The 26,525-nt window shown below is 46.7% G+C and overlaps 1 protein-coding gene across 1 annotated transcript in view; it reads right to left on the bottom strand.

Moving 5' to 3' along the window:
- The window catches only part of LOC123454629 (liprin-alpha-3-like), a 35,008-nt gene extending 21,208 nt beyond the window's left edge, over window positions 1-13,800 (bottom strand). Inside the window, exon 1 of the mRNA XM_045133354.1 lies at window positions 13,672-13,800. Within this exon, the coding sequence (XP_044989289.1) occupies window positions 13,672-13,800 (129 nt within the window). The remainder of the gene's footprint in view (window positions 1-13,671) is intronic.
- Between the last annotated feature and the right edge of the window lie 12,725 nt (window positions 13,801-26,525).

The raw sequence follows: 26,525 nt of genomic DNA on the forward strand, positions 1-26,525 counted from the left end.
CTGTTATGAGAGTATTCAAGTAGGCTGAGTGGAACAAAATACAGGCAAATTCTAAAATTTAACTAAATAATGTACACATTCAATGAAAAACAGTGCAGAGTATTTATGCAAGAGCAGGTGTTATGACAGGCAAATCCTCTAAGTCATGGTCCCTAAGTATGTGTGTTGCCCACACTCTTAATCCTGTCAACTGGGAGGCTAAGATTTCTGGTCTGTAGAGGGTTCCAAGTCAGCTTGTGACCAAGTGAGACCCTTCCCCAATGATGGACAGAAGAGGAAACAGAGGCTATACATAAGAAAGCATCAATTTATAAGTCCAAAATATAGCTTATTTAAGAATGGCAAATCTGACCATCCATCAGATTTAACATATAATTTACACTGACATGGAAGGTGCAATAAGCACTTCTAATTCAAGCCTATATACCAGTCTTATTGGTGGGTACTGACCTGGTGTAATCCCAATTAACCTTTGGGATGGCTTTGGTCTCATGTAAGCTGCTCAATTATGCTTGGGACCCTCTTTGCTGTGCTGTGGACAGGTAGGCTGGCTGGGTTGGTGGGCTGCTGCTCTGATCGCCTGTGCTGGGTGCTGTGTAGGTGAGTTCCCTTCCCGTTTGAGTTTGCGAGGAGCTCCGGTGTGAGTGGAGAATCCCCACACCTGGCTTTGCCTGTGGCTCAGTCTGAGCCTGGCGGCTGTGGCCACGCGGACCTGGTGCCGATGCCGCTGGAGCTGCTCCTGCCTGAGTCCGTGGTCTATGCACACTCTGATCTCTCCTGCTTCTCTGCTGCAGCTGATATTTTCTTATACACCTCACTTTGTAGTAGAAGAGTGTATTTTGCTGGGTTCTTTTTGGCTCTTTCTCCCCTAGGCTGCTTTGGCATGGTTCCTATGCTGCCAACTTAACTCGAAGTCCTGCATTTTCATTTACATATTTTTACCAGTAAACTTGCTAGTACTCGGCCTATGGCAGGAGGATAGTGAGTTCAAGGCCAGCCTGTGCTGTATACAAATGCCTTGTCTCTAAAACAAAGAAAAGGAAAAATTTAATTATGAAAAGAAAAATGTAATGATGAAAATAATATTGCTATCTGTTTATTTGGAGAAAATATGGAAATGAAAAGCAAAATGTGATTTAGTTATTGAATACTTCTTTAAAAAATATTATAAAAATTTATTTGTGTGTTTGCATGTATGTTGTTCATGTGTATGTTCACGTGTGTGTGCCTGTGCTGTGATGCCAGTGTGGAGGTCGGAGGACAGCGTTCTGATTGACCCTCTTCCTCATTTGTAAATTTAAAAATATTTTATTCATTTATTTGCAAACAGAGCGAGATATAAGGGAGAGAGGCAGAGAGAACGGATGCACCAGGGCCTCTAGCCACTGTAAATGAACTCCAGATGCATGCATCTCTGTGTGTCTGGCTTTACATGGGTTCTGGTGAATTGAACCTAGGTGGTTAGACTTTGCAGGCAAGTGCCTTAACCACTAAGCAATCTCTCCAGCCCCCCTCTTCCTCATTTGGGACAGGGTTTCTCGCTCTAGATTCTCTCTGATTATGTTCTTTGCAGTGCTGGGCCAGATCTCCCAGGAAATTTTCCTGTGTCCATATTTTTAAAGAGTCTTTCTTGCAGCATTTGTTTTGGGTTCTTGTATCACTGGCAGCACATTTTGGAAGTCACTTTCATCTGTCAAACATTGTTTTAATCTTTCTGTTCCTTACCTTTTCCAAACAGTCAGGATAATGTTTTGTAAATTGATTGCTACACTCTGAATACTGTCCTACAATTCTTTTCTTTTTTTAATTTGTTGATTTTATGTGTTAGAGAGAAAGAGACAGAAAGAGAGAGGAGTGGCCTTCAGCCACCGCAGATGAACTCCCAATGCATGCTCCACCTTGTGCATCTGGATGATGTGGGTCCTGGGGAATTGAACGTGGGTCCATTGGCCTTGCAGGCAAATGCCTTAACCTCTAAGCCATCTCTCCAGTCCTTTCCCACAGTTCTTTGTGTGATTGTTGGCAGTGTTCACCCTTTGACAACTGCATGTTAGTACTTGCTGGGCTCCCGCACTTCCTCACTGATTGCCCAGAATCCGCACATTTCCATGTATCTCTAGGTGAACAAACGCTGCCACACCTGTTCCCTGTTTGTCTTGTCTTTGCTGCTAGTTCACAGTATATTTAATTACTTAAAAATTATATAGATACTACATAATACTTGTGATAGCGGACATTGCTGCTCTGCTCTGATTTTATATGAATTATTCCATCAGCATGTTGGCCATAGTTGTATCATACATAGCCTTTGGCATGCAGGAGTTTGTGTATGTGGATAGCATGTTGGTATGTGTGTGTATGTGGGCAGCATGGGTATGTGTGGGTTTATTCATGTGTGTGTGTTTGTAGGTAGTATGGTGGTGGTGGTGGTGTGTGTGTGATCCATCCATCACCCATCCATCACCCATCCATCCATCCATCCATCCATCCATCCATCCATCTTTCCCTCTGTACAGAATACCCAGGAATGGGATTGTTGGAATGTAATCAGCTAGTGCACTTTTAAAATTTATTGGAAAATGATAAATAGTTCTTTGTTGTTGTTGTTTTGAGGTAGGGTCTTACTCTATCCCAGGCTGACCTGGAATTCACTATGTAGTCTCAGGTTGGCCTCAAACTCAAGGCAACCCTCCTACCTCTGCCTCTAGAGTGCTGGGATAAAGGCGTGCACCATCATGCACAACTTAATAAATAGTTCTTATTGCCTTCTTGTTGTGCTGGGACCAAACACTCAACCAGAACATCTTCTGAAAGAAAAGGGTTTATTTCAGCTCACAGTTTTGAAGCAAAGTTTCATTGTGTCAGGGAAGCATGACAAGAACACATAGCAGAGTGTCACATCAGGAATAGCAAGACGGAGTTAGCTAGCCCTGGCACATTAGCAGGGTGTAAAATCCAAGGCCGACCCCCAGTCACACACCTCCTCTAGCAGGACTTCACCTCCCAAAGTGTGCATCAGTGAGGTGTAAAGTGCGAGGCTTAATCACAAACACATGAGGTTATGTGGATCATTTCCATTCAAACCACCACAGTCTGCCTCTGATGCTCATAGGCTCATGGCCATCTCATCATGCAAAGTGCATTCAATCCAGCTTTAAAAGACCCCATAGCCCTTACCAGTGCCAACAAGGTTCAAAACTCCAAAGACACTGGGTGTGGGGGTGCATGCCTTAAATTCCAGCACTCAGGAGGCAGAGATAGGAGGATCAGTGTGAGTTTGAGGCCAGCCTGGAACTACAGAGTGAGTTTCAGTCCAGCCTGGGCTATTCTGCAACCCTCAAAAAACCTCAAAAGGCCAAAGTCTTATCTGAAACTCAAGACAGTCAACTGTGAGCCCTGTAACATACTTCCAACATATAATGGCAGAGAAAACATTCCCATTCCACAAAGGAGGATGGGGGCATAGTAAGGAAAGGTTAGACCAATGCAATATAGAAAACCAGCAGGGCAAACATCAAGTTCTGCAGCTCCACGTTTGGGTCCTGGACTCCTGATGAAATCCTCGGGCTCCGAAGCACTTGGGCAACTCTGATCCTCCAGCTGTGCTGCTTGCGGGCAGGGCAGAATCTTCTCCCACGCAGCGTCTTCCCTGGCAGCTGCTCCGCAGTCCTGTCAGCTCCACCTTCCGAGGCTCCCGCTGCAGCCCGTGTTCATCTTCACAGCTGCACGCGTGGCCTCGCAGGGTCTCCCTTCGGGGCCTGTTTTACACTGCCAGGCCTCAGCGGCTCCCGGAGAGGAGATGTGGCTGTAGTCGTCCATGGACCCTCTCTCCCGCATTTGTCATTCGTACAAAACCAGCACTAAGGCGGCTGCAGATTGGTTAACTGAGGGAAGAGGGAATGCAGCCCAACTTTGAGGAGCAGGAACCTTCTTCAGCAGTCCTCCTTCAGGCCCCTTTCTTTGCAAAGCAGCAGCACTCCTCTGCTGGGCCAATGCAGAGCAACTGGACCCTCCTCAGTGTGGCAATCTTTTACACAACAGCAGCTAAAACAGCCTGAAACCAGTCTACACCTCTGTGGTGGTTTGATTTAGGTGTCCCCCGTAAACTTAGGTGTTCTGAATGCCATGTCCCCAGCTGATGGCAACTTGGGAATTAAACCCTCCTGGAAGTGGTGTACTGTTGGGGACAGGCTTATGGGTGCTATAACCAGCTTCCTCTTGCCAGTGTTTGGCACACTCTTGTTGCTGTTGTCCATTTGATGTTGGCCAAGAGGTGATGTCCACCCTCTGCTCATGCCATTATTTCCCCCCTTCATCATGGAGCTTCCCCTTGAGTCTGTAAGCCAAAATAAACCCCCCTTTCCCACAAGCTGCTCTTGGTCGACTGTTTTCTGTCAGCAATGCGAAGCTGACTGCAACAACTTCCTTCTGTGCCATAGTTCGCATCTTTCATGTCCTTCTGCTATGTATTTTCCACCGCCAAACACACCAGTCCATAACTCAAGTACTCAGGACACAGACAGAACGCAGCCAGCGTATTACACAAAGCGCCGATAGCCTGCCTTCCTTCCTTCCTTCAACCCTTATTCCTCCCTACTTTCCTCCCCCTTCCTTTCTGCTTTCCTTTCTTCCTTCTTTATCTCTTCCTTTTTTCAGTCCTGGCGATTGAACACAAGGTCTTGTTTTAGTAACAATTGCTCTATCATTGATTATGATATCCTGCCCCTTCTTTCTGTGTTTTGAACTGAAGTTCCATTGCATATATTTAAAGAACATGGCTCATTATGAAGGGTGAGAATATTTATTTTCATCTCCATGGAGGGGAATCTAACACTTGTGGGAGGGTTTGTAATTTTTCTATGGGAGAGAGAGAGAGAGAGAGAGAGAGAGAGAGGATATCATGCCAGTGCCTCCAGCCATTGTGATCGAACAGCAGACACATGTGCCATCTTGTGCACATGTGGGACCTTGTTAGCTTGCATCACCTTGTCCATCTAGCTTATGTGGAGAGTTGAACATGGGTCCTTAGGCTTTTCAGGCAAACCCCTTAACCACTAAGCAATCTCTCCAGCCCTGACACTTGTGTTTTTAAGAGTTGAGGTTCCAGGTGATAGGACACCAAATTCTGCTTGATGGTCATGAAAGCCCAACTTAGGTGAGGTTTTGTTTAAAGGATTCTAACTTCAGGGCTGGAGAGATGGCTTAGTGGTTAAGCACTTGCCTGTGAAGCCTAAGGACCCTGGTTCAAGGCTCAATTCCCCAGTACTTATGTAAGCCAGATGCGCAAGGTGGTGCATACATCTTGAGTTTGTTTGCAGTGGCTGGAGGCCCTGATGTGCCCATTCTGTCTCTCTCTCTCTCTGCCTCTTTCTCTCTCTCTCTGTCTGTCTCTTTCAAATAAATACATAAACAAAAGGATTCTAACTTCAAAGGACTAAAAGGAAGATCAAGGCCAGAGGGAGGACAGGGACTGGGCCCTGAGGGAAGGTGAGAACACAGGGCTGTCAGGTAGGTTAGGAGAGCGCGCCTTTGCTGCGGGTGTCGTTATACAAGACTGCACACACGGGCTCATGCATGTCACACACACACACACACACACACACACACACACACACACACGACTGTTTAAAGGACAGAACTTTGTTTCCGCACAGTTCGGGTCGCGGTGCTGACATGGCCAGTACTAGGAAGAACGCTTCTTTGGCTTGCAGTGCCTGTGCCCGGGGCGTTGTGTCCTTACGGGCTTTTCCTCTGTGCCCCTACACCCCTGGAGTCTCTTACTCATCTTGTAAAGACATCAGTGCCCCAGTAAGAACCCCATGCAACCCCAGCCTCGCCCTCAAAGGCCCTGTCTTCCTGTCCAATGCAGAAGAGCATTAGGCAGTTAGGGAGCCCAAAGACAGATTTTTCTCCCAGCTTTTTCTAGATCCAAAAGTGGTGGAAGCAATAGGACCAAGGAGCAAGGCCCAGCTCAAATGTCCTACAGTGTGACAAGTGCTGGACACGCCTCATGGGCTAGGTTCCGTTCCCACGTTCCCCACGTACCACCAGATGCACAAAGTGGTGCGTGTGTCTGGAATTTGTTTTCGGTGACAAGAGACCCTGGTGTCATCCCTCCATTTTCTCACTCCTTGCAAACAAAGAATATTCTTTAAAAATATCAGCTGAGTGTGGTGGGTCATGTTTAATCCCTGTACTCAGCAGGCTGAGACAGAAGGATCTCCATGAGTTTGAGGCCAGCCTGGGGCTACAAAGGAAGTCCCAGGACAGCCTGGGCTAATGTGAGACCTGCTTTAGAAAAAGACAAACAAAAATTAACCCCTGGCCAGTGGAAGGCCTTAGTGTGAAGACGTTATCACATGACCAGTGCCCCTTCCAACCTGCATCATCACTGTCAGCCTGGAGTTAGAGCCAGGTCCTTGGCCCATCGGGGAAGCCCCATCAAATGGATCAGCAGAGCAGTGAGATTGGAGGACACCTCTTGTTCCTCCACAGAAAACCCATGAGATCACAGCACTGTGGGCCAGGCAGCAGCTTCTGGCCTTTCCTCAGGGCAGCATGTTGGTGACTTCTGGTGTCAAGGGGTCAGCAGAAAGAAGGCACATCAGTTCACATAGGACTTTGGGAGGGTTGTGCTGACTTGGAGCCCCTCCCCCCACTAGCCTAGGCATGGACCTGCCAAGGGTGGTGAGGATAAAGGATTGGGCAACATTCAGAGAATGTTTTCCTGGAAATCCTAAGCATGACTAGAGATTTTTTTTTTTTTTTTTTTTTTTTTGAGGTAGGGTCTTGCTCTAGCCTAGGCTGACCTGCAATTTACTATGTAGTCCCTAGGTGGCCTTGAACTCACGGTGATCCACCTACCTCCACCTCCCAAGTGCACTCTTAATCCATTTTTCAGGGAACACAAAGGTCCCAAGAGGTAAATGACTCACCATTCCTCACACAGTGAGCTCAGTGCACAAGTCCCAGAAGCCAAATCCTGTTTTCCCCAGCTTGTGAGAGTCAGCATCTGCCACCCCACACTCAGCCTCACTGTGGCACTGGCTGAGCCTGTGTCCAGTACATGGTGGCCTTGGGGACAAGCAGGATAGCAGACAGGATGCTGGCCTGGGATTCAAAGAGACAGGGTGCTTCCAGTCTTCCTACAAAGTGATGTTGTTTTCTCTGGTTAGAAAATATAGATGGGGGGGGGAAGGAAGGGGAGGTAGCTGGAGGATGGCTTAGCAGTTAAAGTGGTTGCCTGCAAAGCCAAAGGATCCGAGTTTTGACTCTCTAGGACCCACGTAAACCAGATGCACAAGGGGGCAAATGTATTTGGAGTTTGTTTTCAGTGGCTGGAGGTCCTGGCATGCCCATTTTCTCTCTCTCTCTACTGTCTCTGCTTATTTCTTCCTCTCAAATAAATAAATAAATAAATACTTCCTCTCAAAGAAATACATAAATAAAATATATTTTACAAAAAGAAAAGAAAAGGGATGGAAAGATGGCTTAGCAGTTAAGAGCTTGCCTGTGAAGCCTAAATATCCCGATTCGAGGCTTGATTCCTCAGGACCCATGTTGGCCAGATGCACAAAGGGGCGCACACATCTGGAGTTAGTTTGCAGTGGCTGGAGGCCCTGGCACGCCCATTCTCTCTCTCTTTGTCTCTCTCTGCCTCTTTCTCTCTCTGTCTTTCACTCTCAAATAAATAAATTAAAATGAACAAAAAAAAACTTAAAAAGAAAAGAAAGATAGGGTCTGGGCTGGAAAAATATTCAATGGTTAAAGGCATTTGCTTGGAAAGCCTGAGGGTCCAGATTTGATTTCCCAGTACTCTTATGAAGCCAGACATGCCAAGTGGCATATGCATGTGGAATTTGTTTGCAGTGGCAAGACACCTTGGTGCACTCATACTCATTCTCTCTCTCAAATAAGTAGATACATTTTTCAAGGATGGGGGATGGGCCGATGGCTCAGTGGATAACGCACTTGCCATGCCACTTTAAGAACCTGAGTTTGGAGGCCCAGGTCCCAGGTAGGAGCCAGAAGCTGTGGCAGGCTTCTGTCATTTCAGCGTCCATACAGTGAGGAGGGAGGTGGACACAGGAAAATCTCCCAGAAGCTCCAGGAATGAAGTGGAGAATGAGAGACCTTGCCTCAGAGGATGCAGACGGCCACAGTGTACACCTGAACATTGTCCTCTGACCTCCACACATGTGCTGTAGTGCTCCAAGTCACACACGGGAACGTGCGTGTACACACATGTACCAAATAAATGGGAAAAATTAAAAGAATATATGGATAGTAAGTTCTACTTACCATTTGACATTCAACGACACCTGAATTTGGAGTGTGGATCTTTTCTGCGGCTGACGCTATTGGTTCAGTGCCGTCATGATGCTGGCGAGGGAAGAAGCCACAGCCCCTGCTAGACGCGTGGCCTGAAGAGCACAGCCAATACCCACGGCAGCCTGCACAGCTGACGGCACAGGTAGACTCGGGACATTTTCTACTCCAAGTACTTCCCGTTATAAGTCAAGGAGCAGCTAGGTGGTATAAAGCAATCTAGTGGGCTGGAGAGTGGCTTAGCAGTTAAGGGCTTCAATGTGCAGCCTAAGGACCCAGGTTGATTCCCCAGCACCCATGTAAGCCAGATGCACATGGCAGTGCATGCATCAGCAGTTTATATGCAGTGGCTAGAGGCTCTGGTGCTCCCATTCTTTCTCTGTCTCTCTCTAATACATAAATCAAAACAAAATATAAAAAGATGTTAAGATGACTTAGCTGTTAACCACATGCTTGCAAAGCCTAAGGACCCAGGTTCAATTCTCCAGGTCCCACGTTAGCCAGATGCACATGGTGGAAATTCACCCAGAGCTTGTTTGCAATGGCTTGAGGCCCTGGCATACCCATTCACACTCTTTCTCTCCCCCTCTTCTGTCTCTACTAAATAACTAAAAGAAAAATAAATCTTAAAAAAAATCTAAGGCTGCAGAGATGGCTTAGTGGTTAAGGCGCTTGCCTGTGAAGTCTAAGGACCCATGTTCAGTTTCTCTCCAGATCCCACATAAGCCAGACACACAAAGGTGACACAAGTGCAGGGTCGCATATGCACACTAGGGGGCGCAAGTAACTGTAGTTCGATTGCAGTGGCTGAGGCCCTGGGACAGCAATTCTCTCTCTCTCTCTGTTTCTCTCTCTAAAAATAAATCTAAAAATTGGGCTGGAAAGAAAAATAAAAATTGAGCTGGAGAAATGGCTCATGGGTTAATGCACTTGCCAGTGAAGCATAAGGAACCAGGTTCGATTCCTCAGTATCCATGTAAGCCAGATGCACAAGGTGGTGCATGCCCATTCTCGCTGTCTCTCTATCTTTCTCTAACTCAAAAAAATTCATATATAAAGTCATGCAGTGTTAAGGAGTTGTAGCCCCTGGCCCTTGAGGATAGCAGAGTTGAGCTGCCCCAACCTCTCCCAGCTGCCGTTCTAGGTAGGGGTGGATGTTGGGGCAGGGCGGGCTGCTTCCAGATTGAGACGGACCCTCTGGAACTGCATGACTTCTTCACTCTGGCCACCCATCTGGCACTCCTTAAAGCTGCCTAAAGCTCTGCCCTTGGACAACTTTTTAAAAACACACTTTTGCTTTGGGCAGGGGGAGGCTGGAGGGATAGCTTAGCTGGTAAGGCATTTGCCTGCAAAGCCAAAAGACCCAGGTTCGATTCCCCAGGACCCATGTTAGCCAGATGCACAAGGGGGGCACACACGTCTAGAGCTCATATGCAGTGGCTGGAGGCCTTGGCGCGTCCATTTGTGCTCTCTCTCTCTCCCTCCCCTCCCCTCCCTCCCTCCTTCTCCCCACTCTTTATCTGTTAAATAAATAAATAAATAATATAATATTTTAAAAATACTTTTGCTTTGGGCTGGACAGATGGCTTAGTGGTTAAGGTGCTTGCTGGTAAAGCCAAAGAACGGGTTCAATTCCCCATTACCCAGTAAGCCAGATTTACAAGATGGTGCGTGTGTCTGGAATTCATTTGCAGCAGCTGGGGTCCCTGTCATGTCCAATCTCTCCCTCCTTGATCCCTGCCTTTCCCTGCCTCAAATAAATAAATAAATAAATCTACTTTTATTTTATTTACTTGCAAGCAGCGAGTGGCTAGGAGAGACACAGACAGAGAGAATGGGCACACCAAGACCTCCAGCCACTGCCAATGAATTCCGGATGTGCAGATGCATGTGCCACTTTGGTACTTGGAATTTGAAACTGGGTGGTTAGGTGTGCAAATAAGCATCTTGACCACTAAGCATTCTCCAGACCTTTGACAACTTTTTAAGAAAAATATTTATTTATTTATGAGAGAGAAAGAGAGAATGGACACATCAGGGCCTCTAACCACTGCATATGAACTCCAGACACAGGTGCCCCCTTGTGCATCTGGCTTACGTGGGTCCTGGGTAATCGAACATGGGTCCTAAGGCTCCTCAGGCAAATGCTGTAACCACTAAGCCATTTCCCCATCCCCTCCTTTGACAACTTTTATTGAATTAGGCCAAGCTTGGGAGAACACCTGTTTTGTTTTGTTTTTTTCAATAAAATTTGTTTATTTGAGAGCAGGGCATGGTGGCACACACCTTTAATCCCAGGACTCAAGAGGCAGAGGTAGGAGATCGCCATGAGTTTGAGGCCACCCTGAGACTACATAGTGAATTCCAGGTCAGTTTGGAGTAGAGTAAAATCCTACCTCAAAAAAACAAATATATATATATATATATATATATATATATATATATATATATATATATATATATATATATTTAAGCCAGGTGTGGTGGCACATGAAGTCAAGGCCACCCTGAGAATACAAAGTGAATTCCAGGTCAGCCTGGACTAGAGTGACACTCTACTTCAAAAAAAAAAAAAGAAAAAAAATGAAGAAAAAGAAAAAAATTATTTATTTGAGAAGGGGTAAGAGAGAGAGAGAGAGAATGAATGAATGAATGGGTACACCAGGATCTCTTGCCACTGCACACAAATTCCAGCCACATGTATCACTTTGTGCTGCTGGCTTTATAGGGGTACTGAGGAACTAAACCTCTGTCATCAGGCTTTGAAAGCAAAAGCCTTTAACCACTGAACCATTTCTCCAGCCCAAACCTGATGTTTTTATTTTAAATATTTTATTTATTAATTTGAGAAAACAAAAGAGATAGAAAGAGTGCACCGGGGTCTCTAGCCCCTGCAAGCAAACTCCAGATGCATGCGTCATCTTGTGCACCTGGCTTACATGGGTACTGGGGAATCAAACCTGGGTCCTCAGGCTTTACAGGCAAGTGCCTTAACCACTAAGCCATCTCTCTAGCCCCACAAAACCTGATTTCTAAGTGGTGGTAGCAATGAAGTTGAGTCAGAACAGGAACATGGGAGGAGTGACAGACTTGGGGCAGGGAAGATCCATGATCAGGCATTTTCAAAGGATGTCACATCTGTGCACAGAGACAGATGACAGCTAATGTGCTGCACCGGACTCATCTCGCTTCACTGTCACAAGAGATGCATGAGGAAAGCACTGTCGTTCTCGTTATGCAGGCGAGGAAGCTGCGGCCATAGAGGATCTGACATGGCAAAGCTGAGCTTCGAGCCTGAGTCTATCCTCGGGTTAGGCCGGGACAGGGGATTCAGTAACCGTCTTGTCAGGAGCTTCCAGGGCACCCTGCCCGCTTCCTTCTGGACTCTCTCCTTCCAGGTGGCGCTCGCCATGCCCGCGTCCCCCACTGCCCACCACAGCTGACGGGCTGGGGTAGAGTCTGAGCCAAGGACCCTGGACAGCTCCAGGTTCTCTCTCCCTGGGGTCTAAAATTTGCACCCAGGGACTCCGGGCTGCTGACAACAGGGCAGGACAGGGACTGAATGTGCTGACGGAAGGACTGATGCCGTGCAGATATAGGCCAATGGGCCAGTCAAGAGGCTGGCCCAGAGAGGCCAGCAGGACAATGAAGTTGGCTAGACAGAGGATTCTGGGGACACAGGACAGATGGCTGCCAGTGGACACTGGATCCTTCCAAAACTGGCATCAGACTTTTCTTTGGGTACCAAGAAAACTGCTTTGTTGCTCCTATGAATCTGACCACCATCCTCCTCGTGAGTCCACTGGCTGCGTGGGCTTGGTGATGTGGAGATGTGGGTGTAAGTAACCCCTGGGACACCAATCACAGTGCCACTGTTCTCCAGGCCTGCTGTTCCATCTTGGTGGTGTCAGGTTGGCAAAAGGCCCCTGGCATACACCAAAACAGAGCTCTGGACACAGACACTGCCCCCTGGAACATCAGGCCAGCAGTGTGCAAATGCAGTTATGTCCTTGAAGATGTACCGTAAGGTGTCTCTGTTATCATCAGGCCCGAGTCACAGGACCTGGCTGTCCTTCATGCTATTGGCCACTCTCACATAGAGGTATGGCTCCTGCTCGGGATACTGGGCCATGCTGGTCTTCACTGCCCCCATATTTGTCTCTTCCCTGCCTGTTCCTGTCATGCCCATTTTAGATGGCACCTTAGTTATTTACTTATATCAGGCTGGAATCCAGCTCCAGGCCTTGGGTGTGGGAGACACGGCTCTCCTCCTCAGCTGCACCCTCAGCCCCATAGCAACGTGTCCAGCGAGCCTCCTTATAGTCAGCTTGTCTGCAGCATAAAATTACAACTTATGATACTGTTGGATATGGTTGCATGGTGCTGAGCACAAAACGTCACACATGAGTTCACTACATTTCAATACTTAGGTGGCTGGTGTCTCAATTGTTACACACAGAATGCAATCACTCTTGGCTGTGTGCCTGGTAGCTGTTAGAGATACTGGAGAAAGCAGTTAAGATCCCATTACTATCGGCACCTCTTTCCTTTATAATAAGAAGACCTAATAAGAATATAATATGGGACTGGAGAAATGGCTTAGTGGTTAAGGCACTTGCCTGCAAAGCCAAAGGACCCAGGTTTGATTCCCAAGTATCCATGTAAGCCAGCTGCACAACAGGGTGCATGTATCTCGAGTTCGTTGGCAGTGGCTGAAGGCCCTGGCACACTCATTCTCTCCCCTCACCTTCTGCCTATTTCTCTCTTTCAAATAAATAAAGAAAAATAAAATGAGAATATAAGGCTTCATAAATTCCCCAGTCCAATTGTCAGGAACAGATTGGGTTTGCATAGTCAAGAAGACCTACAGTGAATATCATGGAGCCTCTGGAAGAAACTGGGATCTCTTTCCCTACCTGGTCTGTGCCCTTGATGTCAGGGGTAGAGCAGTGACCCAAGAAGGCCACTGGCTGTCAAACTGGTCAAGCATATTTACTGGCAGAGAGATCAGTACAATGCTCTCTGGGACTTCTGAGAAGTGACATTGTTGTTTGAGTGTAGAATGTCCCCCATACACTCACGTGTTGAGAGAGGGGGAATGATGGGCACCCCAGGGCCTCCTGCCATTGCCAATAAACTCCAGATCATGTGACACTTTGTGCATCTGGCTTTACATGGGTACTGGGAACTGAACCCAGATGATCAGGCTTTGCAAGCAAGCACCTTGATCTGCTGAGGCATCTCTGCAGCCATTTTGAAGTCTCGGACATGAGCCTGGCCTCTAAAGCCACAGTGGAAGGCAAGTCTAATCACTGCCTTCCCCTTCCCACCCTAAATGCTTACCTGCAGGTCAAAGAACTTCCTGTAGCGCTGGTAAAGGACCTCTGCGGAGCTGCTGGACCACGTGACACGAATGATGTAGACTGCCAGGAGGGAAGGAGGGGATGGGGCGAACCCCAAGGCGTGGGACATGGTTTGGCCTAGCTGTCCAAGGTGGACACTTCATCCCCAATGAAGTGTTGGCAGGGCTGACCTTTCAAAAGTCCTTAAGTAGATTTATGACATTCTCTCTGAAGTGAGTCCCCTATCATAAAAGGGTTTGTTATAAAAGTGAGTTCAGGGCTGGAGAGATGACTTGATGGTTATGGCACTTGCGTGTAAAGCCAAAGGACACAGGCTCAATTCCCCAGTACCCACATAAGCCAGATGCACAAGGGGGACATACATCTGGAACTCATTTGCAATGGCTGAAGGCCCTGGCGTGCTCATTTTCTTTGTCTGTCTCCTCTCTCTCGCTTCTCTCTTTTTCCTTGCAAATAATTAAATTAAAAACTATTTTAAAAGTGAGTTCAAGTGGGGGGAGGGAGGGAATTGCGATGGGATGTTGTTTACAATCATGGAAGTTGTCAATAAAAATAAATAAATAAAATAAAAGTGAGTTCAGTCTGCTTATCTTCTCTCCTGTTCTTATTCTTCCACCTGCTGGATGGGTTATGCACCACAAAGGACTTTGCCAGATTCCAGCCTCTTGATCTTGGCCTTCCCACACTGTCAGAAATAAGTCTCCATTCCTTACCAATTACTCATCTGTGGTAATCTGTTACAGCAATCCAAGTAAGACTAAGAAAGGGTCTTTCATCTCTGGGACCGGGGGTGGTGGGAGGCACGGTCAGAAAGTCCTGTGCTTCGATTTCAACTCGTCCAGGGGCCAGACAGACCAGTCCCTTGCTGTCTCCAGGCCTTCAGCCCTCCTCAGAAATATGAGGTTAGTCGCCCCTGCCCACTGCAGAGCTGTGTGAGGACACGCAGAGGATACCAAGCACGTAGCTGTGACAGCCCAGCGCCAGCTTGGGGACAGCTGCTACTTTCCCGCTGTGAGGACATCTGGCTCCCCACACAGCTCAGAAAGCGACAGGGCTGGCTCTTCTGTCAACAGAAGTCATCAGAAGCCAGGGAGCCTGCGCCCTTAACCTCTTCCAGGTCCTGCACACTGAGCCGCCCTGCCGTTCCCACCAATGAGGGCCCAGGCAGAGTCCAATGATGCCTCTGGGCCCCAGCTCCTCCTGGGCTAACAGAACCTGCCTCCTCTGCTTCTGGATACATATATGGGATCCTAAGGATGGGAACATTCTATCAACCACAAGGCTGTGTCTTCAGCCTTTGTTGCATGTTATGGTACATACAGGAAACAATACACAGATCAAAAATTTGGGGACACGGAGGTGTTGGCGGTCAGACACACATATCTCGATGAAGGTGATAACATGTAACAGGCTGGGGAGAAGGCTCAGTGGATAAAGACCTTGCCACACAAGCATGAATACCTGAGTTTGGATCCACAGACCCCAAGTAAAGCCAGGTGCTACAGCGGGTGTCTGAAATCCCAGCACACCTATAGCAAGAAGGGAGACAGAGAATGGAGAATCCCCCAGAGGCTCTGAGCCAAACACAGAGAAAGAGGCAGGCTGAAAGAGTGAGCATGGGCACCCCAGGGCCTCCTGCCACTGCAGACAAACTCCAGAAGCACGTGTCACTTTGTACATCTGGCTTAACGTGGGTACTGGGGGATAGAACGCAGGCCATCAGTCTTTGCAAGGAACACAAACCATCACAAATGAGTTCACTGCATTTCAAATAGTAGCCTGGGAAGTGAGAGACCCTGCCTCAAAGTGGAAGGTAAGAACCAACACCCAACGTTGTCCTCTGACTTCTGCGCACATGCTGGGGCACACACAGGAACACACACACAAGCACTGGGCCACCTGCTAGCTTTGCCCAATACTGGTCTAGAACATTTCTCCTAGGGACCCCTTTCCCTAGCTCACCCAGACTCTTAGAAGAGGTATCATGCGTAGTGATTGGAGCAGAGGTGAGCATGTGCTAAGAGTCAGGCCAATCAGACAGCCTGTAAAAGTCAGCCTTGAGCCTGGTATGGTGGTGCATGCCTGTAATCCCAGCACTGGGGAGGCAGAGGTAGGAGGATTGCCATGAGTTCAAGATCACCCTGAGACTACATAGTGAATTCCAGGTCAGCCTGGACTAGAGTGAAACAAGAAAGAAAGAAAGAAAGAAAGAAAGAAAGAAAGAAAGAAAGAAAGAAAGAAAGAAAGAAAGAAAGAAAGAAAGAAAGAAAGAAGGAAGGAAGGAAGGAAGGAAGGAAGGAAGGAAGGAAGGAAGGAAGGAAGGAAGGAAGGGAAAGAAAGAAAGAGAAAGAGAGAGGGAGGGAGGGAGGGAGGAAGGGAGGAAGGAAGGAAGAAAGAAAGAAAGAGAAAGACAAAGAAGGAAGGAAGGAGAGAAAGAAAGAAAGCTGGAAAGATGGCTTAAGGTGTTTGCCAGCAAAGCCAAAGGACCTCGGTTCGAGGTTCCCTGGACCCCGGTAAGCCCTAAGCACAACGTGGTGCATGCATCTAGAATTCATTTGCAGTGGCTGGAAGCCTTGACATGGCCATTCTCTCTCTTTCCTTCTTTCACTCTATAAAATAAAATAAAATAAAATAAAATAAAATAAAATAAAATAAAATAAAATAAAATAAAATAAAATAAAATAAAATAAAATAAAATAAAATAAGAAAAATCAGCTTTGAGACTTCAGCTCCAACTCTGAGAAAAATCTGTTCTCTTCCCCTAAGGCTTGTTGTTGTCAATTTATCACCTCGTGGACAGAGACTTTCCTGAGAATGAAGCCACAATGGGAAAGTCCTTGAATGTAGTCTGACCTTTATATCTTACTCAGTCTGAAGCAAAATCTACTGAATGTCCCATTTCCTGGGCCCATAGTTACACCTGGACCATGGAGGGCTATGTGTGTAATGATAATAAATGTATCTCACTTAATTATTTTAGTTATATATATTTATGGAGTATGGTTTGATAATTTTATACATGTATTCTATGTGCAATGATCAAATCAAAATGTGTAATCTATATGTCTATATATATACTTGAGACATAATACATTGTACATATGTGTGTGAATGTGTATGTACGTACATATGTATGTATGTGGGTGTGCATGTATAGTGGCTCTGGGGATAGAATCCTGGGCCTTGTACATGCTCAGCACACACTGTAACATACAGCTACATTGCCAATCTCTCACTGTATATATTTTTTAAATATTCTAGGCCTGGAGAAATGACTCAGAGGTTAAAGGCCCTTGCTTGCACAACTTGATGGCCTGTGTCTGATTTCCCGTTACCCACATAAAGTCAGATGCACAAAGTGGTGCATGCATCTGGAGTTTCTTTGTAGTGGCAGGAGGCCCTGGTGTGCCCACCCTCACTCTCCTTCTGTCTGCCTCTTTCTTTCTGTCTCTCTTTTAAATAAATAAGTCTCAGAAAACATTGTAGGGCTGGAGAGATGGCTCAGCAGTTAAGATGCTTGCCTGCAAAGCCTATTGACTCAAGTTCAATTCTCCAGTACCCATGTGAAGCCAGATACACAAAGTAGCACATGCGTGTGGAGTTCAATTGCAGCAGCTGGAAGCCCTGGCATGCCCATTCTCTCTCTCTGCTTACAAATAAGTAAAAATATTGAAAACAATTTTATATATCCCTCCAGCTTTTGTGTGGGAAATATTTTGGAGAAAGGCAATAATATCAATAAGGAGACTTTTGTGACTCTAACAAGAAGTTAAGAGCTGCAAGAGGCCAGGCATGTTGGCCTATGCCTTTAATCCCAGAGCTTGGGAGGCTGAGGTAGGAGAACCACCATGAGTTCAATGCCAGCCTGGGCTACAGAGTGAGTTCCAGGTTACTCTGTGCTAGAATGAGACATTGACTCAAAAAGTAAAACAAGGGCTAGAGAGATGGCTCAGTGGTTAGGGCCTAAGGACTCATGTTTGACTCTCCAGGTCCCATGTAGGCCAGATGCACAGTGACACAAGTGTGCAAGGTCACACATGCGCACAGGGGCACACGCATCTGGAGTTTGATTGCAGGGGCTGAGGCCCTAGTGTACCAGTTCTCTCTCATAAAAAGAAATGCCAGTCTGTTGGGCTTGCCTCAAAAAAAAAAAAAAAAAAAAAGCTGAAAGAAACTGCACAATTCGGGTATAAGCTAATGAGTTTCCTTTCTAGGTGAACTGAGGCCTACAAATTGAAACTACTGTATGCTGGGTTCCTGAAGATGTCCAAGCAAAATTTAGATGGCTGTCAAGGACAGTACTCATAAGGAAGAAAACACAAAAAAGTTACAAGCATGATTGTCAATTCACTTACAGCCAACACAAAGCATTCTCCCATAAATGGAAAAAACTATTGCTTAAAAAATTCATTCCTGCTGGGTGTGGCTTTAATCCCAGCACTCAGGAGGCTGAGGTAAGATGATCAGGATCACTGTGAGTTTGAGTCCACCTTGAGACTACATAGTGAATTCCAGGTCAACCTGGGCTAGAGCGAAACCTTACTGTAAAAAAAAATTTTTTTTTTTTGCTTCCTTAGTTTTTTTTTTTTTAATTTGATTTATTAGTTTTCTTTTCATCAAATACAGGCAGTTTGGTACCATTGTTTAGGCTCATCTATGATCTACTCCCTCCCATTAGACCCTCCTTGTTGATGTAAATGGGTCGTGCACTGTGGGGTTAGTCCCCAGTTATTGGTATGATAAATGTCTCTGCAAATCATGACCCAACATGTGACTCTGACATTCTTTCCACCCCCTCTTCCGCAAAATTTCCCTGAGCCATGTTGGGTTCATTTTTGGTCTGCTTCAGTGCTGAGGTGTTGGGGGCCTCTGAGGCTCTGGCTCTCTGATTTGGTAGGAGTTGATTTTTCTCTGCGTTGGTCTCCTTCCCCTTTGTGCTGGTATCCGGTTCACAGGAAAACATCACCCTTGCTTGTTTCACCAATTGTCCTTAGTTTCAGTTGGGCCCCTTTTGAGGTATGTTGGGGCAGCTCTCTCCATAGGATCTACATCTATCTGAAAAAGAGAAGCAGATTCTCCAACGGAGAGTAAGTTAGCACCAAGAAAATTGAAACAACACTTACTTTTTTGATAGACAGATTGATAGGTGTAGGCCTTCTTGTTCCCCATGATTGATGATAGCTTAATATTGGAGAGTGGGCTTGTGTTTGGGTATGGTTCTGACTTGTTTCCCAGCTCCAGCTAAGGGTCTAGTACCACTGAGTGGATCAGTTAGCCAAATCAAGAGTAGTTGGTTCCTCACCATGGCTGTGTGCCACTATTGCACTTGTGTGGGCATCACGTCAGGTTATTTGTTGCTAATTAGATTAGACAATGAGTTGCTTGGACAGATATTGGCCGTTTCCCCCAGTCGCCCATGTAGCGCCTTCTGGCACTAGACACGCTGACTGTCTGGAGACTGACTCTCTCCTGGCTTCCAGCCATGCCCTTCGATTTTGTGTATCAGCTGCATATGGAGTCTTCAGCAATAGGGTCTTACCACTGGCGTTTGGTGGGTCATCAAGTACTCTGACAGAAGTCTGTCATTGTTTTGGGAAACCTTGTAGGTTTCTCTGATCAAAAGCTCATTGTGGATGGTAGCCCCAAGCTGGAAGTGGGGGTTACAGGCCAGTGCCCACTAATAAATTGAGGAAAAACATAACTAATATACAAGAGTTAGAGAGGAGAGAGATAGAGGGGAGAGGGGGAGAGGGAGGGAGGAAAGATGTAGAAGATTTAGGTTAGTCTTGATCCTACCCTCTCCAATGTCTTGTGGTTCAGGTGTTTCTTGTAAAGGTCTAGTGAAGGTTCAGCCATTTTCTATATAGCAGTAAGAAAAATTTTTTAAAAAATCATACCTGACATCTTGCTTAAGATCTTCACAGCTCTGTTTCTATAGTACAAGAGATCTGCAGCAGGCCTAATTGATTTACTGGGGTCCACCTCTGACCAAAACTAGATGTCTTCAAATGGAGGGATGGCTCAGTGGTTAAGTGCACTTCTGGCACAAGAACGAGGGCCTGAGACTGCCCAGGTTTATATCTGCAGGACTCATATAAAAACTAGCTGGGCATGGTGATGCCTATGTGTAACCCCGGTCCTGTGGGGGAGTGGAGACTGGAGAATCACTGAGGCTCTTGGATGGTAAGCTCAAGAGTCAGTGAGAGACTCCATCACAAGGATCAAGAGGCCAGTGAGGCGTGGGGTGGACACCCAATTGTCTTCTCTGACCACTGCAGGTGAACACGCAGGGCACCGCATCAACATGTATGTGTATACACCTCACATACTACTCATGTGAAAAAAGAAAAAAGGTGATGGCATCACTTTGAGGTAACTTTCTCACAAGCCTTGTCCTATGCAGGGCTTCACACAGGCCATGAATTCCAAAGCCAGCTCCGTTGTGATCCACACTGGAGAGCCAAGGCCTGTGCACCAGGGAGGTCAGCACCTCGTGAGCCTTGGTCAGCAGCATCTGGCTTTATGTGGAAATCGAAATGGTCTGGCAGGCTTTGCAAGCACGTGCCTTCAAGTGCTGAGCCACTTCTTCAGCCCGGAGGTCAGCTTCTTTATGGAGCATTGAGGAGATTCAGACAGCAAACCAAGCATTGTACACACACAGCATCATTTCCTTTCCACTCCAACTCAGGTGGCTGCCATTACAATCCCTATTTTGTACTTATGAGGAAACTGACACAGACACCCCACAGGTGAGGGCTCCTAATCAGGATGTTTCTCAATCTGATCAAGTTGACAGTCAAGATGAACTGCCACCACCACCATGATGGTCACAGTGAGCACAGGAACCAAGAGTGAGGCCAACCAGCCTGTCCCTGCAAATGACCTCCCCAGGACTCCGCCTTCTCCACAAATCCTAAGCGACAACTGCACATGGTTTTATACATGAAACATATGAGTCTGTGTGTGCATGAATGTATGATACACACACACACACACACACACACACACACGTTACCTCACATACACATGTATACATTTACTTCTCAGAACCTGTAGTAGTTTGTGTTTGCCAAGAACACTGACTTAGTCAGTCCTTAATCCTCCTGGGAGAAATACAGGGCTAGGGTCTTCAAACCATGCATTTTTATCATAAGATCAACACATAGAGACACTTTATTAATATAGATCAAGAATCCGTTCATATTTTCACTCAGAGGCAGCAGTACTATTACTCAAGCCTGAATGAAGCCTTTCTTTTCTTTCTTTTCTTTGTTTTTCACAGTAGGGTCTCGCTGTATCCCCAGGACCCACATTAGCCAGATGCACAAGGGGACACATGTGTCTGGAGTTCATTTGCAGTGGCTGGAATCTCTGGTGCGCTCATTCTCTCTCTCTCTCTCTCTCTCTCCCTCTTTCTCTGCCAAATAAATAAAAATAAAATATTAGGCAAGCCCAACAGACTGGCCTTTAAAAAAAAAGTCAGGTTTTAGCTGGGTGTGGTGGTACATGCCTTTAATCCAGCACTCAGAAGCCAGAGGTAGGAGGATCGCCATGAGTTCAAGACCAGCCTGAGACTACACTGTGAATTCCAGGTCAGCCTGGGCTAGAGTGAGACCCTACCTTCAAAAACAAAAAGCAAAACAAACAAATCAGATTTTGTGGGGCTAGAGAGATGACTTAGTGGTTTACTTGCCTGTGAAGCCCGAGGACCCAGGTTTGATTCCCCAGTATCCACGTAAGCCAGATGCACAAGATGATGCATGCATTTGGAGTTTGTTTGCAGGGGATAGAGGCCCTGGTGCACTCATTCTCTATCTTTCTTTGCTTTCCCAAATAAATAAATAAAATATTTAAAGTAAAAACATCATGTTTTGGCCTGGAGAGATTGCTCAATGTTTAAAGGCTCCTGCTTTCAAAGCCTGATGGCGGAGGTTCAATTTCTCAGTACCCCCATAAAGCCAGCAGCACAAAGTGATACATGTGGCCATAATTTGTGTGCAGTGGCAAGAGATCCTGGTGTGCCCATTCATTCATTCATTCATTCTCTCTCTCTTCTCTCCTACTCCTCAAATAAAAATAGTTTTCTTCCTATTTTTTTTGGTTTTTCAAGGTACGGTCTCACTCTAGTTCAGGATGATCTTGAATGCACTCTGTATTCTCAGGGTGGCCTTGAACTCATGGCGATCCTCCTACCTCTGTCTCCCAAGTGCTGGGATTAAAGTAGTGCACTGCCATGCCTGGCTCTCAAATAAATGAATTTTATTAAAAAGACAAACAAAAAGATTTTCTTCCAAGCTTGGCCTAACTCAATAAAAGTTGTCACAGGACTGGAGAAGGCTTAGTGGTCCAGATGCTTGTTTGCACGCCTAACTGCCCAGTTTCAAATACCAAGTACCAAAGTGGCGTGTGCATCTGTGCATCTGGAATTCACTTGCAGTGGCTGGAGGTCTTGGTGTGCCCATTCTCTCTGTCTGTGTCTTTCCTATCCACTCTCTGCTTGCAAGTAAATAAAACAAAAGTAGTTTATTTTTATTTTTTTAATTTAATTTATTATTTTTCTTTTCAGCAAATACAGGCAATTTGGTACCATTGTTTAGGCTCATCCATGTTCTACCCCCTCCCAATGGACCCTCCTTGTTGATGTAAATGGGTCGTGCATTGTGGAGTTAGCCCACAGTTATTGGTATGATAAATGTCTCTGCATATCATGACCCAACATGTGACTCTGACATTCTTTCCAACCCCTCTTCCACAAAATTTCCCTGAGCCATGTTGGGTTCATTTTTGGTCTGCTTCAGTGCTGTGGTGTTGGGGGCCTCTGAGGCTCTGGCTCTCTGATTTGGTAGGAGCTGATATTTCTCTGTGTTGGTCTCCTTCCCCCTTGTGCTGGTATCCGGCTCATCAGGAAAACATCACCCTTGCTTGTTTCGCCAGTTGTCCTTAGTTTCAGTCAGGCCCCTTTTGAGGTATGTTGGGGCAGCTCTCTCCTTAGGGTCTGCATCTATCTTTCTTTCCCCGGTATCTGCAGCGCAGCTAGGCGGTCGCCATCTTGGCCGGAAGTCCCAAAAGTAGTTTTAATATTGTTATTTATTTGAGGCGGGGAAAGGCAGGGAGGAAGGAGGGAAAGAATGGGCATACCAGGGCCTCCAGCTGCTGCAAATGAACTCCAGACACACGCACCACCTTGTAAATCTGGCTTACTGGGTACTGGAGAATTGAACCCCAATTCTTTGGCTTTGCCAGCAAGCACCTTAACCACCAAGCCATCTGTCCATCCCAAAACAAAAGTATTTCTTTTTTTAAAGTTGTCCAAAGGCAGAGCTTTGGGTAGCTTTAAGGAGTCCCAGATGGGTGGCCAGATGGGAGAGGTTGGGGCAGCTCAACTCTGCTATCCTCAAGGTCCAGGCAGTTAGGCCAGCCCACGTGGGGCTACCACTCCTTAACACTGAGTGATTTTGTGATTCCATGTCCTGTCTGGCACATAGCCTTGATGTGAGTGTGGGGAGGGTGAGGCTTGGTGGCAGAGGGCTTAACCAGTGTGGCATAATGGAAAAAGATAAAAGTTTCTATCAGGAAATGTGGGCCCAGCCACCCGCCAGCTGTGTGGCCTAGGGCTCACTCCTTGACCCCTCTGTACCTGGGTGTCCTCATCAGTGACATGGGTGACAAGAATAAGAAGAGCTGGCATTTCTGAAGCCCTGATGGTATGCACAGTCCTCCTACATATGTAGAAATAGTGACTCTTATAATCCTCACAGCTTATCAAATTACACAGATGAAGAAACCCAGGCTCAGAAAGCTCAGCCATTCACCTGAGTCACATACTAGAGAGCGTCAGAAGTCAGGCTGGGGGTTCGGCGGAGACACCAAAGTCCACGCTCTTAGCCACTCTGCAGTCTTGGTGGTCATGTCCAGACGAGGCGAACTACAGAAACAGAAAGCACAGTGTTATTACTGCAGAGCTGGGGAGGCAACAATGGGGAGACATGCTGATACATACCAGGTATCTTTTATGGAGGGGGGGTGATGAAAATATTCTAGAATTAGATAGTGCCCATGATTGCATAACCACGTGAATCCTTGAGAAAATGTGGCCTGGTGTAGTTTACAAGGTGGATTTTGAGCTGGAGAGGTGGCTTAGAGGTGAAGATGCTTGCCTGCAAAGCCTAAGACCCAGGTTCAATTCCGCAGTACCCACGTACGCCAGATGCACAAGGAGGTGCCTGCCTCTGGGGTTCATTTGCAGTGTCTGGATGTCCTGGCCCGCCCATTCTCTCTCTCTCTCTTCACTGAGCATGGATAAATAAAATAAAAATAAAAGGTGGATTATGTGGTATGTGAAGGTGTTGTTCAATTCTTTTAGAAGCTGGTGAGGCCATGAGGGCAGTGTGTGCTGCCGAGCCCAGAGCGGAATGGCCGGAGGGTTACTGCCAGGCCGGCACCGCAGCTCAGAATCGGTGGAAAGATGAAGCGAGGACAGGGTGGCGGTTTAGTGAGCCACTGCGAGCAATCTCGGGCTTAGTGGCTATGGGACATTGAGCCTGGGTCTTTGCCTCTGCAGGCAAGTGCCTTATCCCCAAGTGGGGTTAGGCATCCAAGAGGTAACAGGCTGTTCTCTACCCCTGACAAGTGCCCCCCCTTGGCTGTGTGTGGGGGAGACAAGCAGGCCAGGCCTCACACAGCACCTGCATCCCAATCCAGGTCACCTGTCACTTTGACATGCAGCTGGCGCAGAACACAGCCCTGTGGGAGGAGCTGGACCTGCTGCATATTGAGAGGGCCACTATCTGAATGTGGATCACAAGCTGAAGATGTGGGGCAAATGGATCCTGGGCAGAGCCATCAGGACCCAGGTCCTCCTCAGCAGGGCTGAGGACTCATTCCCACCTCCAGGAAGCAGCTGCACTTGCATGTTGAATGCTGTTCCTCAGGGCAGCATTTCCGCCAGCTTGGACACACATCTCTCAGAATCTGACGCCTTCAATGTCCTTTGAAGAGGCTCCCTTTCTTCCTTTCTTCCTTCCTTTCCTACTTCCCTCCCTTCTTTTCTTCATTCCTTCATTCCTTTCTCCCTCTCTCTGTCCATCCTCCTTCCCTCCTTTTCTGCCCTCTTTCCTTTGAAATAATTTCAAACTTATAGAGAAGATGTGAGTATCATACAAAGAACCCCTATATATCCTGCAGGGTTGAAAAAATACATATACATACATTTGGCTATTTGAAACAGTCTCACTGTACAATAGGGTGGCCTTGAACTCATCCTCCTGCCTTAGGCTATCTAGTGTTGGAATTAACAGGCACAAGCCACTAAGCCTGGTTAACATCAGTAACTTTTCCCTCTCTGTGTCTCTGTCTCTTTCCACCTCTGTTACTCCTTGCCTCTGTCTCTATGTCTCTGTCTACTAGTGTTCTCTCTTACTCTGCCTCTCTTTCTGTCTTTCTGTCTGTCTCTGTCTGTGTTTGTTTCTTTGCCTCTGTCTCTGTTTCTATCTCAGCCTCTCTCTAACCCCTCCCATCTCCGCGATCCCTGTTTTGTGTGTGTGTTTCTGAGGAAGGATCTTACTCTAGCTCAGGCTGACCTGGAATTCACGAGATAGTCTCAGGGTGGCCTCGAACTCTCAGTGATCCTCCTACCTCTGCTTCCCGTGGGCTAGGATTAAAGGCCTGCGCCACCACGCTGCCTTTAACCCCAGCCTTTGTTGAGGTGATGTATCACTATGCTTGCTGCGCTGTCTCATCGTATCTTGCATACATTATGCTCCTAAAGTCTCTGAACATTTTCTGAGCACAGTACTGTGGTTTTAGACAACACAGTGTGGTTGTGCAGGTCAGGGATTTGAACATTGCCAGAATTCTAAACAGTCCACACTTCAACTGCACTGGTCATTAATGTCCCCATAATGTCCATTGCAGCTGGTTACATTGTCCTGCTGTCAGCCAGGATCCCAGGTGGCCTTTGGATCCCGGGCCCCCTTCATCAGGAGTAGCTGCTGGCTAGCTGTCTCCGTGAGCATGGCATTTGGGAAGCATGCAGGCTGGCTCCTCTGTGTGGAGGTCACTGCTTTTTCCACCTTAGTCTGCTGTGTAACAAATACCCGAGGCTGGGCCCTTCATGAAGAAGCTTGTGTTTTCGGTGTGCAGGCGTCACAACAAATGGTGTCTGAGTTCTGCTGGTCTTCCTTCCTTCCTTCATTCCTTCCTTCCTTCCTTCCTTCCTTCCTTCCTTCTTCCCTCCCCCCTTTCTTCCTTCTTTTTTTCTTTCAAGTTTACTTATTTGCAAGAAGAGAAAGAGAGAACGGGCATTCAAGGGCCTGCAGAGAAACTCCAGCTGAGTGTGCTACTTGTGCATCTGGCTTTTACCTGGGCACTAGGGAACGGAACCAGGGTCGCCTTTGCAGGAAATGCCTTAACAGCTGATCCATATCTCCGGGCCAGATGGAGCTATCTTTGATCACTAGGTTCTCTGTGCTGTGCTAAGGTGGAACCTCTCTCTTTGTGATGAGTGAGTGTGTGCATGGAGATTCTTTGAGGCCATGAGAACACGTTCTCCCTTCTCCCATGCACACTGTGGCAACTGTCTCGTGTCCATTTCTTTTCAGGATCTAGTTTGTACTTTATTAATTAAATTATTATTTTCTAATTATTTGATATAGGGTTTCCCTCTATCCCAGGATGACTTGGAATTCACTATGTAGTCTTAGGCTGGACTCAAATACACAGCCATCCTCCTACCTCTGCCTTCCAAGTGCTGGGATTAAAGGCATGTGCCACCACGCCTAAAAAAAATTTTTTTATTGACAACTTCCATGATTACAGACAATAAACTATGATAAT

The sequence above is a fragment of the Jaculus jaculus genome, chromosome 14 (assembly GCF_020740685.1).
Source record: "Jaculus jaculus isolate mJacJac1 chromosome 14, mJacJac1.mat.Y.cur, whole genome shotgun sequence".
NCBI lineage: Eukaryota > Metazoa > Chordata > Mammalia > Rodentia > Dipodidae > Jaculus > Jaculus jaculus.